This window comes from Neolamprologus multifasciatus, chromosome 4 (assembly GCF_963576455.1).
Source record: "Neolamprologus multifasciatus chromosome 4, fNeoMul1.2, whole genome shotgun sequence".
NCBI lineage: Eukaryota > Metazoa > Chordata > Actinopteri > Cichliformes > Cichlidae > Neolamprologus > Neolamprologus multifasciatus.
Window position 1 is genome coordinate 17558398 of NC_140442.1, and position 13954 is coordinate 17572351.

Sequence of the window (13954 nt, forward strand, 5' to 3'; positions counted from 1 at the left end):
ACAAACTTCTGTGCAATTAACTACATTTATTTCTACATTTAACTCCTAATTAATGTACAATCCATCTTTTAGGTAGTCTTTAATTCCATTTTTAGTTAAAAAAAACTTGTATGCATACAACGTTTATTTAAAAAAAATGCTTATTTGTTTGTTTAGTATTTAATTATAGTATTATATATTGTTATTGTATTTTTATAATAATGTATTTTTTTTTATTTATGTTTAACCAAATATGGATAGTAAAACTAGTTGCCTTCCAGTCCACGACAAATCTCGCGTAGTCGGTCAAATGTGTGACGGAAGCCGCCAAGGGTCAATTTCAATCGGCGTGCTCATTTGAACAAGAGGAACCGCTACGAAGAAGAAGAGAAGAGCGGCCCAGTACTGATTATTCAACTTTCAAGTTAATATTGTACGTACACTCCTAATAGGGTTGCACTTTAACAACGAATTCTTAATACCTCGATCACTCCTACTCATCGGGTAAGGCGTTTTACAAAATCAAAGCAAGTTTCAGTTAAATAGCATTAGCCTGGCTAGCAGTATTAGCATTAGCAGAGTAAGTCGAACTCCGATGCCTGACGATTTAGCGGCTAGCGCCTGCTTACAAAGCGTGTTCACCTACTTATTACCCAATACTGATTGACATCCTTATGTTTAACCGCTATGTTTAAAACGACCGCATGACTGTTATTGTTCGGCAAAATAATTGCTCAGCTCGGCCCTTTCTTTGGATAGCTAACGGCGGAATTTTCTTGTTTTCATGCCGACCACATTGTGAGCCTCCAGCCGGGAACTGCCCTGTCGACCAGGCCCTAGCAAGAAGGGCAGGTTGGGTATTAGTGGGGTCAGCTGTCCATAGCTCAAACAATCTACGAGCTAATCGATAATGGATCTTATAATTGGAGCAAACTAGCCAGTAAAGCTAAATGCTGTAAAGGTAAACCACATGATTATGAGCCTGGAGCCGGACATGGCGATCGTTGCTTCGTTGCTAACTCATTTCCTGACAACTTTTTTTTCCTCTTCACTCTGACCAGCCACAGCTGAGTGAGTGCGACCCTCTACCTCCCAAAACGGGCTAACCGCGCGGCTCGGGCCCACGTGTTACGGCATTGCGTTGAAATTCGAGCGAAATTTTTTTTTATCGAAGCGCAACGCGGTTCCGCAACTCAGACCGGAGGACCGGGTGGGGTGGGGGTGGGGATGGGGGTAGGATTAACTTGGAGCAGTTAAGCCGGGTCACAGAGATTTTAGCTGGTCTTGTTGTCTGATGTCCTCGTTTTTGTGCCGCATGCTGCAATTAGGGTTTTAGGTGTTTGACGGGGGGTGACCAGTCCCGGTGCCGCCGGGTCGTTTCACCCTTTAACCCACTATGAAGGCGGCCAGAGAGCTCCCAACCGACACCTGCGCAGTTTTGTTTTAGAACTGATCTTTTCTCCTTCAGCTGTTTCGTGCATGCATGCATTAAGTAACTGCAGTAAACCCTCAGTGGGTTCCAATAACTTTGCATGTCATTAAGCAGAAATATCTTGTTTTAAGTAGTGATTGATTGGATAAAAGCCCAGCAAAAGACCATCTGATGAAATGTACAACGTGATTGGCATCCTGTGGTAGTTTCAGGTCCATTGCATTACTCCTGTGTGAAGATTTGTTCTTCTATGTACAGGCATCCTTCTTTTTTTGCCTATATCAACTATATACGTGCATGTGGACTGGAAATGATGCATTAAAAAACATCTGACCTGTTGCTGATGGTGTTTGTATTCATACTGTCTGATCCAGAGACCTCACCTGCTTACGTGTTTCTTAATATTTTCCTTTGAATTTAAAGAGAAATGTGTGGACATGTGGATTAATTTGTGTGTGTGTGTGTGTGTGTGTGTGTGTGTATGTATGTGTGTCTCAGGATGGAGTGGCAGCCAGATGAGCAGGGACTTCAGCAGGTCCTACAGCTGCTCAAAGACTCCCAGTCACCTAACACAGTCACACAGAGAGCTGTCCAACAAGTATCCTACTTCAGTCTGTTCTGAGTGTGCACAATAAAACTGGTTAATGGTATTTAACTAAATTTTGATCCTTTATTGCTTTTAATGTAGGATAACAATGAAAATGTTTGAGGATTTTGTAGCAGCTGCGAGAGCAGAGGCGAGGTAGCAACTGTGACATGACACCTCAGTCATCTTTAAGGACTAAGTGCATCTCTACTGTCTGCTTTTCTTCACTTACAGTATATTTTTGACCAAAAATACATGATGGAATAAATGTCACATCACATCTATGCAATTAACATAAATGAGTAATCTATAAGAAGCCCTTTCAGTCTGAGCTTTACTTGGCTCAGACTGAAAGGGTGATTTGAAAGTGAAATGATCCTTAACTGCCACTTCAGAAACTCGAACAACTCAACCAGTTCCCTGACTTTAACAACTATCTCATCTTTGTCCTTACACGACTCAAAACTGAAGGTGAGTAGTCTTGCACGTGCGTCTTCTGTCTCTCAGATCATTGATCCATTATGGTGATAATTTAGTGCTTCCTGTTGCACGTAATAGCTGGATGCACTGAATGTTACTTATTGTGTTGGAGCCTCATTCCCAGCAGAGGCCTTGCATACATGTTTATACAGTGTGAGGGGGCAAAAAAATGAATTGTGCCACTTGTACTCTTCTCACAGACTGACAGCAGTGACGCATCAATTGCTTAATCAACGTAGCACTTAAACATATACCAATAAATGTAACAGGACAAGTATATAGAACCATAAACCGTGCTGTCACTGTTGCTTTGGATACAACATGTCTTAGTTTAGAGATATAGATTTGTTATATCTGGTAAAAATTTAGGAATTTGTTCATGGCTCTAGCAGAGCAGCCCTGAACTCTTCAAAGTTCAAATTAATCCTTATCGATTTTACATCGGGCTTTGCAGCAGCTCTGCATTCATCCCTTTCCCTTTAGAGTAAGTCTGCTCTCTTTAAGCGGACTTTCTTCTGATTGGCTGTCCCTCACAAATAGAAGGTCTGAATAATAATAGGTGAGTGGTGCTTCTGTGTTCAGAGTGTGTATAAATAATATTGTTCCTGGCATGAGCGAGTGCCAAGAGTAGGAAAAACCTCTGAGATCTGAGTGCTTAGAGCAGCCTGAAGCCTGTCTTTTGGCCCACAGGGAATACCTTTAGATTGGCTGATCTAATGATTTGAAACTTGGAGCCAGTTTGAATATGAATATCCACCTTTGCAAGAGTTTATATATGAAATAAACTGAGAAACTGTTGCGTCCACTTTGACTAAGTGATTGCTCTGAATTCCATAATGACGGGCACACAGATTTTAAAGTAAGAGGAAGAGTTGGATTACACGTCCTCAGGATTGAGTAGTGGAAAACTTTGTGCACTTTGATGTAGTATTGTAGTGATCAGACTCCAAATACACGCTGATGGCTTGGCATCTTGGTCTCTAACTGCCCTCCTTTCTTCTTCTCAGATGAGCCGACTCGCTCTCTAAGTGGTCTGATACTGAAGAACAATGTCAAAGCCCACTACCAGAACTTCCCATCAGCCGTTGCTGACTTCATCAAGCAGGAATGCCTCAACAACATCGGCGATCCCTCGCCGCTCATCCGTGCCACCATTGGTGAGTTTATTGGTTGTGTTGGTTTTATAACTTTATATACCATCTATTTACACACAGAGTAACCAGTTTAATCCCCGTGTGTCCTTATGTTACTCTCTGGAAATGATGCATAAAATCCATCTGAGTGTCTGTGAAGGTGTTTGTATTCATACTGTCTGATCCAGAACTTCTGCATAGGTCAAAGGTTGCGGTCTTTGTCAGTGGTGAACAACTGACCTGAACTGCGTTTTCTCCTGTAGGCATCCTGATCACAACTATTGCCTCCAAAGGAGAGCTGCAAACATGGCCCGAGCTGCTGCCTCAGCTCTGCAACTTGCTCAACTCAGAGGACTACAACACGTGCGAGGTCTGCACTTCCTGTTTGGCATTTGACTCATTTAGATAGTTGCTCTGGTTTAAGTATCTGACAATTGAATGAGGCGCGTATCCTTGAAGTAGACATAAGTTTGAATTCATCCCACACAGACAGCCACAACAAGGCTAACTGGAAAGTCATAGTTTGCAAATGATTCCTGAGAAGAACCAGATATAGCTCTGCATGGACTTTGAAATGGAGCAGTAGATATCGTAATAGTAGTAGTAATAATAATAAAACAGATGAAAATCAGGCAGCATTAGTTGTAATATCTGTGTTGGAGCAGCTAATATCTCCAGTCGTTTCTTTTATGATGATGATTTCATAGTCGCACATGTGCTTGACATGAAAAAGACGTGTTCTCAGCTGATAGGCAGAGTCTGTGCAGTGCATTCAGAACTTGTTTGCTCCGGTCTTGTTGTCTGATGCGGTCTTCGTTCTCTCCTCTGTGTCCCTGTACGTTTGCGTTTGATTTGACAGCTTCTCTGTGTATGTCCGTGTCTCAGGGCTCATTTGGCGCACTGCAGAAGATCTGCGAGGATTCGTCGGAGCTGCTGGACAGCGACGCTCTGAACAGACCCCTCAACATAATGATACCCAAATTCCTTCAGTTCTTCAAGCATTGCAGCCCCAAGATTAGGTACAAGAAAGAGAGAATCTGGGTGTGATTTATGCTAACATTTGCCTGACTGTATATGGTTAGTCAAGAGTCGTGTCGATTGGTTTCAGTGGCAAGTTTTCTTCCTCATTACAATATTTATACTATGGTAGGAACCATTGTGAGCATGTAAGCAAGTTTTAATGTGCTTATCTGATCAGATCTTTTCATAACTCCTTTTATTTATTAGCAGATTTATTGTTTTACATTATGTAGACCTATAGCCTTTCGGTGTTTTCTGTTTAAATGAAAGGCACATGTTAGTTATACAAGGTTTTTATCTGAGGCATTTTCATTTGAACCAGTTTCTTCATCACTACAATGTCTGATCATTGCTTTTGTTGCTCTGCAGATCACATGCCATAGCCTGCGTGAACCAGTTCATCATCGGCCGAGCCCAAGCCCTGATGGACAACATTGACACTTTCATAGAGGTGAGCTTGTGTGTGCTTCGGTATCAGGCTGCTGTGTTAGTTTTGTGCCTACTTCACACTCCTTTCTTTTTGCTCCTCTTCTCCTTTGTTAGAGCCTGTTTGCGCTGGCAGCAGATGAGGACTCTGAGGTCAGGAAGAATGTGTGCCGAGCCCTGGTCATGCTACTGGAGGTCCGCATCGACCGCCTCATCCCCCACATGCACAGCATCATCCAGGTGAGTGTTAGGACAACCAGATAACCAGCTGTGGAGCACACAGTGGAAGTAAAAGAACACGTACGCCACATTTTCGTGTAAATACGTGGAACTTGGAGCCCATCTGGATGTGATGAGAAACCCAGCTCATTGAAGCACGATGATACCTCAAGTTCCTAATGTTTCTGATCCAGATTTCTCTCAAGTTTCTTCTTAGGCTGGTTTTTGTTTGTTTTTCCTCCCTTCCCACTCACCTGATCACACATTCCCATTCTCAAACATCTGCTTTTCAGTACATGCTGCAGCGAACCCAGGACCCTGACGAGAACGTGGCTCTGGAGGCCTGCGAGTTTTGGCTGACTCTAGCAGAGCAACCCATCTGTAAAGAGGTGCTCTCCGGACACCTAGTGCAGTGAGTAGCTTGTTAAATATTGTTAGTATGTGTCTATTATTAGTGTGAATTTCCATCTCTGTGGTTTTTTTTTTTTTGGTTTTTTTTTTTGATCAAGGATATCCTCTTTTGTCTCACTTGTTTAATATAGACTGATCCCTATCTTAGTAAATGGGATGAAGTATTCTGAGATAGACATCATACTACTGAAGGTGAGTGCCATCGTAGGTATTTGAATGCTTGGGATACCCAGCTGTACTTCTTTGCCATCAATCTGCTTTTTGACCGTTCCCCCAGGGTGACGTGGAGGAGGACGAGGCGGTACCAGACAGCGAGCAGGACATCAAACCCCGTTTCCACAAGTCGCGCACGGTCACTTTGCAGCATGAAGGAGGCGAGGGGGAGGAGGGGGAGGACATCGAGGAAGATGACGACGACGATGACGACACGCTGTCTGACTGGAATCTGCGTAAGTGGTGGAGAAACACATTAATTGCCAGAATGTGAGTGTGGTGACTTGACCGGTTGTACTTTGGTTTCCATGTATGTCGTATATCAGGTATTAATATGCCAACTGGCCCCTTCCCAAATGTAGCACAGATCTATTACCTTTTAAGCTGTGAGTGGACATGTGGATGTCATTCAGGAAGTACATGCAGTGAGTTTTTTAACTTAAAGCTGCTGTAGTTTCAGGTGATATAAGAGAAACGGCAGGTTAGGTGTCGGGTTGTAACCAAACTTTTCTTTCTCACGTAGGGAAATGTTCTGCAGCAGCACTGGATGTGCTGGCCAACGTGTTCCGCGATGAGTTGCTACCCCACCTCCTGCCACTCCTCAAAGGCCTGCTCTTTCACCTTGACTGGGTGATCAAGGAGTCTGGTATCCTGGTGTTGGGGGCCATAGCTGAGGGTAAGATGAAAGGACACTCATTTTTCATGCCATCTACAGATTTTCTGGTTAGTAGTCAGAGCTGCAAAAGCCCGAGCTACACCTTCCTGAAATGTTCCCAGTTATGCATAGACAGTTATCTGTCCCTAGTTGAGATCTAGTAATGAGGTTTAACCTTATTATATGCAGTCTGCAAAAAGCCCGTCTGCATGTTCATGCAGACATTCACTTGGTGTTCTGAAGGACACATTATAGATTTCTAATGTCATGCCTCATTAGCACGGGGTTGGTATCACCAGGACACCTGATTTGATTAAGAAATGACCCCCACAGTGCCGTCTGCTTTATTCAAAGTTACTGGCATTATCTGCGGATGTGGTGAATCCTGATTGGAAAAGTAATTTGTGGCAGAAACATAGAGAGGGGACTTCTCAAATCTTTTGGATGCAGAACTGGGATTTGGTACTTTCCCATTTCAACTGATACCTAGAATTCCCTCAACGGTGCCTAATTAGGTCGCCAACCTTATGCAGAACCACAGTTGTCAAATGTAATCTGTATAAAGTGATGTCTGTGTTGGAATGTCTGAGTTATAATAACCAATCACATTTTGTCAGGCTTTGCATGCAGGTAAATGGTCTGTTTCATGAGCAAAAGAGGGAATGCAAATGCAATCTTACAAACTGTTCAGCTTAATTTTTTTTAAAAATTTGCATGAATAAACAGTGATTTGCAGATGGATTAATGACTGCCCAGATTGGCAAGAGAGTCAGAATGAACCTGTCACAGAAAGAAGAGGTGTTGTTCAGTTTCACAGAGAGTTTGTAGGAATGAGCTCCTGAAGCGTTCTTTATTGCAGCAAGGTGGAATAAGTATGAGTTAGGCTCTGCTCCTCAGTAGTGTGGAGTGCAGTGGGCGCGATGGATTGTTCACTTGACAAGCATCAGTTAAGCTTGCGATTGAGGTTTCTGTTTACAACAAGTGACGTAGTAGATTTGTACTAAAACAGAACTGAGTCTTGAGTGTTGGTTAAGAGGCATAAAGCAGAGAAACCTACATTTGTATCGTCTCCTCTGAAGCAAATCAGCTGTGGAGTCTTCTTGTGATATAACGCCTAAATTGATGCACATCGCAAGTACACATTGGTGTGAGACAGAATTTCACAGGGAAGAGCTGCATTATGCCGGCGAATGAATATTAGGATCAGTAGATTTGCTCTGCTGACTGCAGAAGGTCTGGTGTCGTTCTCACTCGTGCTTTCACTCTGTGCTTAGGCTGCATGCAGGGCATGGTGCCCTACCTGCCGGAGCTCATCCCTCACCTCATCCAGTGTCTGTGTGATAAAAAGGCCCTGGTCCGCTCCATTGCCTGCTGGACCTTGAGTCGCTATGCACACTGGGTGGTTTCCCAGCCCCCCGACTCATATCTCAAACCGCTCATGACGGAGCTCCTGAAACGCATCCTGGACAGCAACAAGAAGGTGCAGGAGGCCGCCTGCAGGTGAGCCACGCTGCAATCTTTCTTCCCTTCTAACGTGGACGTGATGAAAATCCCAGCTCATTGACTTACAATGATACACTTTGTTCCCATATTGTACTCTGATCCACATCCTGCTTGTGGTATTCCTGGACCACAAGACTGTGTGTGTAGATTCAGCATTGACCTTCATCATCTTGTTTTTTCTCAGTGCATTTGCAACCTTGGAGGAAGAGGCATGCACAGAGCTGGTGCCATATCTGAGTTACATTCTGGACACTCTGGTCTTTGCTTTCGGGAAGTACCAGCACAAGAATCTGCTCATCCTGTATGATGCCATAGGAACTCTGGCAGATTCAGTGGGTCACCATCTCAATCAGCCTGTGAGTTTGAGATTTGGATCTTGTATATTTGTCTTGAATTTACTCAAGTCGATCGGGTTGCACGCTTAGCTTTGGGAGGAGACTAATAACAGGGAATCATTGATTTGCTACAGAAATCCTGAGCTGTTACCACTATGTTGCTTTTTCAGGAGTACATTCAGAAGCTGATGCCCCCTCTTATTGCAAAGTGGAACGAGCTGAAGGACGAAGACAAGGATCTCTTCCCTCTGCTGGAGGTGAGTAAATTTAGCACTGCTTAGAATCAGGGTTTTTCTGTTTGACATGTCCAAGTATGTCGAAGAAAAAATGCTTTACGTCATTTAGAGGAAGGAGAAGAAAATCCAAACAAAACTGTGCTGTCCGAATGTCTTTCAGTGTCTGTCGTCAGTAGCCACCGCCCTGCAAAGTGGGTTTCTGCCCTACTGCGAGCCCGTCTATCAGCGCTGTGTCACATTAGTCCAGAAGACACTAGCTCAGGCTATGGTGAGAGAGCAAGCATGAATAGAATAAATGTGGTGGAGTCTGTTTAAATCTTAAACTGGTGCTTAAAAATTCACATTTGTGTTTCTGTCTACATAGATGTACAACCAGCATCCAGACCAGTATGAAGCTCCTGACAAGGATTTCATGATTGTGGCCTTGGATCTGCTGAGCGGCCTGGCTGAAGGTCTGGGAGGACACGTGGAACAGCTTGTGGCTCGCTCTAACATCATGACGCTGCTTTTCCAGTGCATGCAGGTGTGATGGAAGTTCTCTTAATTTTTCTGCATGCCAAAACTAGTTTTTTTTCTGAACACCAAGTTATGTGGTTCTGCTGCAGGATACCATGCCCGAGGTGAGGCAGAGCTCCTTTGCGCTCCTGGGCGATCTAACAAAGGCATGCTTCCTCCACGTGAAGCCCTGTATTGGTGAGCGTGCGTTATCAGAGCAACTTTGTCACATTTTGACTGATTTACTAGCTGCCCTCTCATTTTATTACCAGGGAACACCCAGATTTAGTGATTGTTGTAGCCACTCATGAGCTCATGTCTTTAATGATTCTTGTGAATCATTGTCGTAACTGGTGTCCATTTCTCTTCTCCAGCTGAGTTCATGCCCATCCTTGGGCTCAACCTGAACCCAGAGTTTATCTCCGTGTGTAACAACGCCACCTGGGCCATAGGGGAGATCTCCATGCAAATGGGTAAGTAACAGATCTTATTGTGGATGGTTTTCCTGTCGTCCCCCCGACCCCCCAGTATCTGGATATGATGAAACACCCAGCTCATTGACACAAAGTGATACATTTTGTTCCCATAATGTTTTCTGATCCAGATCATTCACAGTGCATGTTGCATGCAGGCATGTGCAGTCTGAGCTCGTATTTTCCTGCAGATATGAAGGAAAATATGAACGCGTACGTTCAGGAATTGTAAACTCTGCCTCAATGTGGGCGACATATTTTGGCTGAGACAAACTTGAATCAAAGACGTGTTCAGAACCTGATTCTTAAAATGGATTTTTACTATTCACAAAACTTATTTAATAGTTTATTAAGAAACTAGTTTTTCTATTGAATTTAAGTAAGAGATGACACCAAGACTTGTTTAGGTTTTAAGGGCTTGGTAACTGCAAATGGTTTTATTGCTGTGGCTGGTAAGTGTTCAGACACTCCCTTTTTTTTTTCTTCTTTTTTTTAAGGACCTGAAAGCTCTTCTCAGTAACTTATGACCAATGAAGCCCTGAAGAAAGTTAAATCAGTGTTTGGGTATTTTTGATATTTCGGCATTTAGGTTTTTCACGTGTTCCTTTTTATTCGATTGAAGCAGGTCCGATTCTGTCTCGTGCCTGATTGACAATGAATTCCTATCTTTAACACACTTAGAGACGTTACCATGTTGTATCCACACTGCAGGATGCTCACTACCTCCTTCTCTTCTTTGTGGCTCTCCAGGTGCAGAAATGCAGCCGTATGTGGGTATGGTGCTGCCACACCTGGTGGAGATCATCAATAGACCCAACACTCCCAAGACTTTGTTGGAAAACACAGGTAAACAATCAGCTACAGAATGATGATAAGTGTGTCTCTTAAATTTGATTCTGATATTGAAGACTTAGCGGCTTCTTTTATGTCTCTCTATGCAGCCATTACGATCGGCAGGCTGGGTTTCGTGTGTCCTCAGGAAGTGGCGCCACAGCTGCAGCATTTCATTAGGCCATGGTGAGTCCCCGTATGGATATTACCATATATGATTGATTTTTTTTTTTCACGTTCTACTTTCACAGCATGAGTGAAAACTCTTTAACTTGTTAGTTTAAAAAGTTGAAAGACTAAAAATAGTTGAAAATAGTTGAAAAATTGGAGCTGCTGTAAAACAAACAAACAAACAAAAACCCAAGTTGAACTCATTCTTCTGTCGCCACATTGCTCCTGTTCACAGGTGCACGTCGTTGAGGAATATAAGAGATAATGAGGAGAAGGACTCGGCTTTCCGGGGAATCTGTGTGATGATCGGCGTGAACCCTGCAGGAGTGGTGCAGGTAAGGTGATATTAGAGAAGTAGGGGAGGTCTACTTTGGCAAGTGCTGAGTTAACAAGTCTTCTGTGTTCAGGACTTTATTTTCTTCTGTGATGCTGTGGCCTCATGGGTGAACCCGAAGGACGACCTGAGGGACATGTTTTATAAGGTAAATACTTCATCAGAAATCATATTTCTGTGACAGTCTTCAGGATGGACCAGCATTTGTGATTAAAACGTTCACTCTTGTAGTTTTGGGTCACCGACCTATGATGATCATTAATCAGACATCGGAAATCTGATGGCATGGTGCAGATGGCTTTGAAGTCTGAGAAGTGTGGTACATCACTAAGTCAAGCGGATCAGTCAATGAGTACTATAATATAATAATAATCAATACTAATCAATTCTGGGTGCATTTAATACCCATGGTAGGCTTAGAAACCCCTCTTGGTAAAGCTTAAAACATTAGGCCTCTAATTTGAGCAATCCAGATCGTGGAGGGGTCTTTAAATTAGTTTTAGGTGCTCGACCCAAGGTGCAGCTGCAGTTGCAAGGTCATAGCTAGATGTACAAAAACTGTATATTGAAAATGGATGATGCCACTTTAAGGTTACACATTAATTTGTGGGTTGCCATTATGAAACTTTGCCTTTAATTTTGATTGTCGTCATGTGGTTGTTATGCTGTCCATGACTTTATTTGGACAGTAAGGAGGAGCTAAAGAGCTAGTGCTAACTAGCTGGTTTATTTGTGATATAAATGTCAAAGCTATTTTGGCTAGTGTGCTTAAAAAAAACTGAACAGCTATTTCTTTAGTGTCTTTACAGTCAGAACAAGTGTGTTGTGTATTGAATAACACATGAAGCCAGCAACTGAGACCATAAACTGATGTTGCAGTGAACAGACACCCCTCCATATATTATGGTGACTTTTAACATTTTCCAGTCTGTTTGAATATGTCAGCAACACGTTATGATTTATCAAGTTATCTCGCTTCAGTTGCTGCAAACTGAGATTGTCAAGCACAGCAACCCAGTGAGAAAATCTACCATTAATGTTGCCATAAGACAGTCTGCTATCAGCCTGCGAAAGACTTCGCCCACAAAGTCTGACCTTCAGATTTGCACACTTGCTGGAGAATTTATCAAGTCTCATTTGTTTTTCCAAGATCTTGCATGGCTTCAAGGACCAGGTCGGAGAGGAGAACTGGCAGCAGTTCTCTGAGCAGTTCCCTCCTCTGTTGAAGGAGCGTCTGTCAGCCTGCTACGGCGTCTAACCCGGCCACCCCTTTTGTCCACGCAGGACACTGACCTGTTAGGTATGTTCACCAAATGATGTTACCCAAATGAAATACCCCTCAGCCCTCTTCTGGAAGTGATGAAACACCCAGCTCATTGATAAACAGTGATACATTTTGTTCCCAAATCATTTTTTCTGATCCAGAATCGCTTCATTATCTGCTCTGCATGCATCTTTTCACACGATGTGGTTTAAGTGTCTCCTCTGTTCTTGTGTTTGTTTGTCCCCCAGGTTAATGAAGGGGAGGGTAACAGGGGAACTCATTGCACTGCCCAGAACGTGGGGAGAAACTAGAGCTGGAGGGACGTGACTGGCCTTGACCCTCCACTCTGCGGATAGCCTCCATTTCCCCTCCCCCGTTGCCCTGTTTGTCTCTCTGAGGGAGGGTGGGAGGAGGGTGGTGGGTGTGGGGAGGGTAAACTGGGGATATACACATACCTCTCGGATAAAACGCCTCACTAAATCCAAAATGCTCAAAAGTGACTTTTCGCCAACAGCACCGCAGGGATTCTAGGTAGGTGAGGGCAAAACGGAGGCCAAGTTCGACCTCCCCCCCTCCTCGATATTTTTTTTTCCTCTTTTTTTTTTTTTTTTTTTTTTTTTTTTTTAAATTAGTCTGACATAGATGACGGCTGGGAGGGGAGGGGGGGTGGCAGATAGGTACACTTTTAAAAACAAAACAAAAAGGAATGATCTGAAACAGCATAGGGTGCCACAGTCCCAAATACCCCACACAGGTGTTTAAACAGGCTCGTGCCAGAGGCTAAATAATAAAAACAGGCGCTTTTACTATGTAACAATGTGCACACAGTTTGTTTTGCACCTTTCACTGCAAAAACCATCAAAGCATTTCGTGTGCATACACATGGGTCTTTTTCTTCTTTTCCTCTCTCCCTCCGTTTCACGTTTACGCTTCCTTCCTCTTCCCTTGGTTGCTGAAAATCTTCAGGCTTGTAGCTATTTTCCTTCCTTTGTCGGAGGCAAAGAGATGCAGTACATCTGTCCTCTTAAGGTTTTACCACCGCAGTACCAAAATATTGCATGGCATACGATCACCTCTTAAGTGATGCACGTTAGAGTAAATGGGTTTTGTTTTTGTATCGTTTTGTTTTTTTCCTTCTCCATTTATCGCGTTGGTCGTCGTCCGAACGGGGAGGCTTGCCATAACTTAAAGCCGTCACGTGCGTGGTTCTTTTGTCCTCCCTTTTCATGCATATTGTCTAATCAGTGTCCATGTAGTTAAAACGGAGGCAGCGCGCACATGTGCGAAGAGCGGCTTATAGGCAGGTTTAATCAACTTGTGAGCATTTTTGTTTGGGGGAAAAAACCAACACTGCAACAGGAGTTTAAATACTGTAGGCAAGCTGAGAATCATATTTGCTGCTTTCTTTTTTTTTTCTTTTCTTCTTTTTTTTTTTAAATAGAGTATTTGCGAAACAGAGCTATAAGACATCACCAAGAATGAATTGGTTCTTACTGGTATAAATGCACTTTTTTTTCTCTCTCTCTTTTGTAATAAATTTAGAATTTCTAATGTAAGGCATACAGTAATATACTGAACTTGAAACCTAGCGTTTTGTCTTGATAAGTGATTTTTAGGACTGTTAACGGCTTGCCGAGGTAAGCATAATGATAATGTTAAGCAATGATACGATGACTTGGTAAGACTTGAGGCCTCTTAACATAGTTTTATAATGTAGCTCCTTATAAAATGGACTGATTAGGATGTAAGTGGAGGGAG

General features: G+C 43.0%; 1 protein-coding gene and 1 non-coding gene across 3 annotated transcripts; both read left to right on the forward strand.

The window, feature by feature from the left end:
• Positions 1-288: 288 nt before the first annotated feature.
• On the forward strand, positions 289-13624 carry LOC146520221 (transportin-2-like). 2 transcript variants are annotated; one of them, XM_085156847.1, is made up of 25 exons: positions 289-412; positions 1910-2009; positions 2393-2468; positions 3485-3634; positions 3874-3980; positions 4496-4629; positions 5000-5081; positions 5174-5296; positions 5569-5687; positions 5818-5878; positions 5964-6135; positions 6423-6575; positions 7829-8054; positions 8242-8413; positions 8563-8649; positions 8789-8896; positions 8993-9151; positions 9234-9321; positions 9498-9596; positions 10347-10442; positions 10538-10613; positions 10834-10933; positions 11006-11080; positions 12083-12232; positions 12445-13624. In XM_085156847.1, exons 2-24 carry the CDS (start codon positions 1911-1913, stop codon positions 12188-12190), a joined length of 2670 nt encoding a protein of 889 aa, XP_085012973.1. In that variant the 5' UTR covers positions 289-412; position 1910; the 3' UTR covers positions 12191-12232; positions 12445-13624. The 2 variants fall into 2 exon arrangements, with proteins under 2 accessions (XP_085012973.1, XP_085012972.1); XM_085156846.1 differs by having other exon boundaries at positions 317-483.
• On the forward strand, positions 1716-1785 carry LOC146520222 (small nucleolar RNA SNORD41). Its single transcript, XR_014873948.1, has one exon. It is a non-coding gene; the product is annotated as a small nucleolar RNA SNORD41 (small nucleolar RNA).
• Positions 13625-13954: the final 330 nt, after the last annotated feature.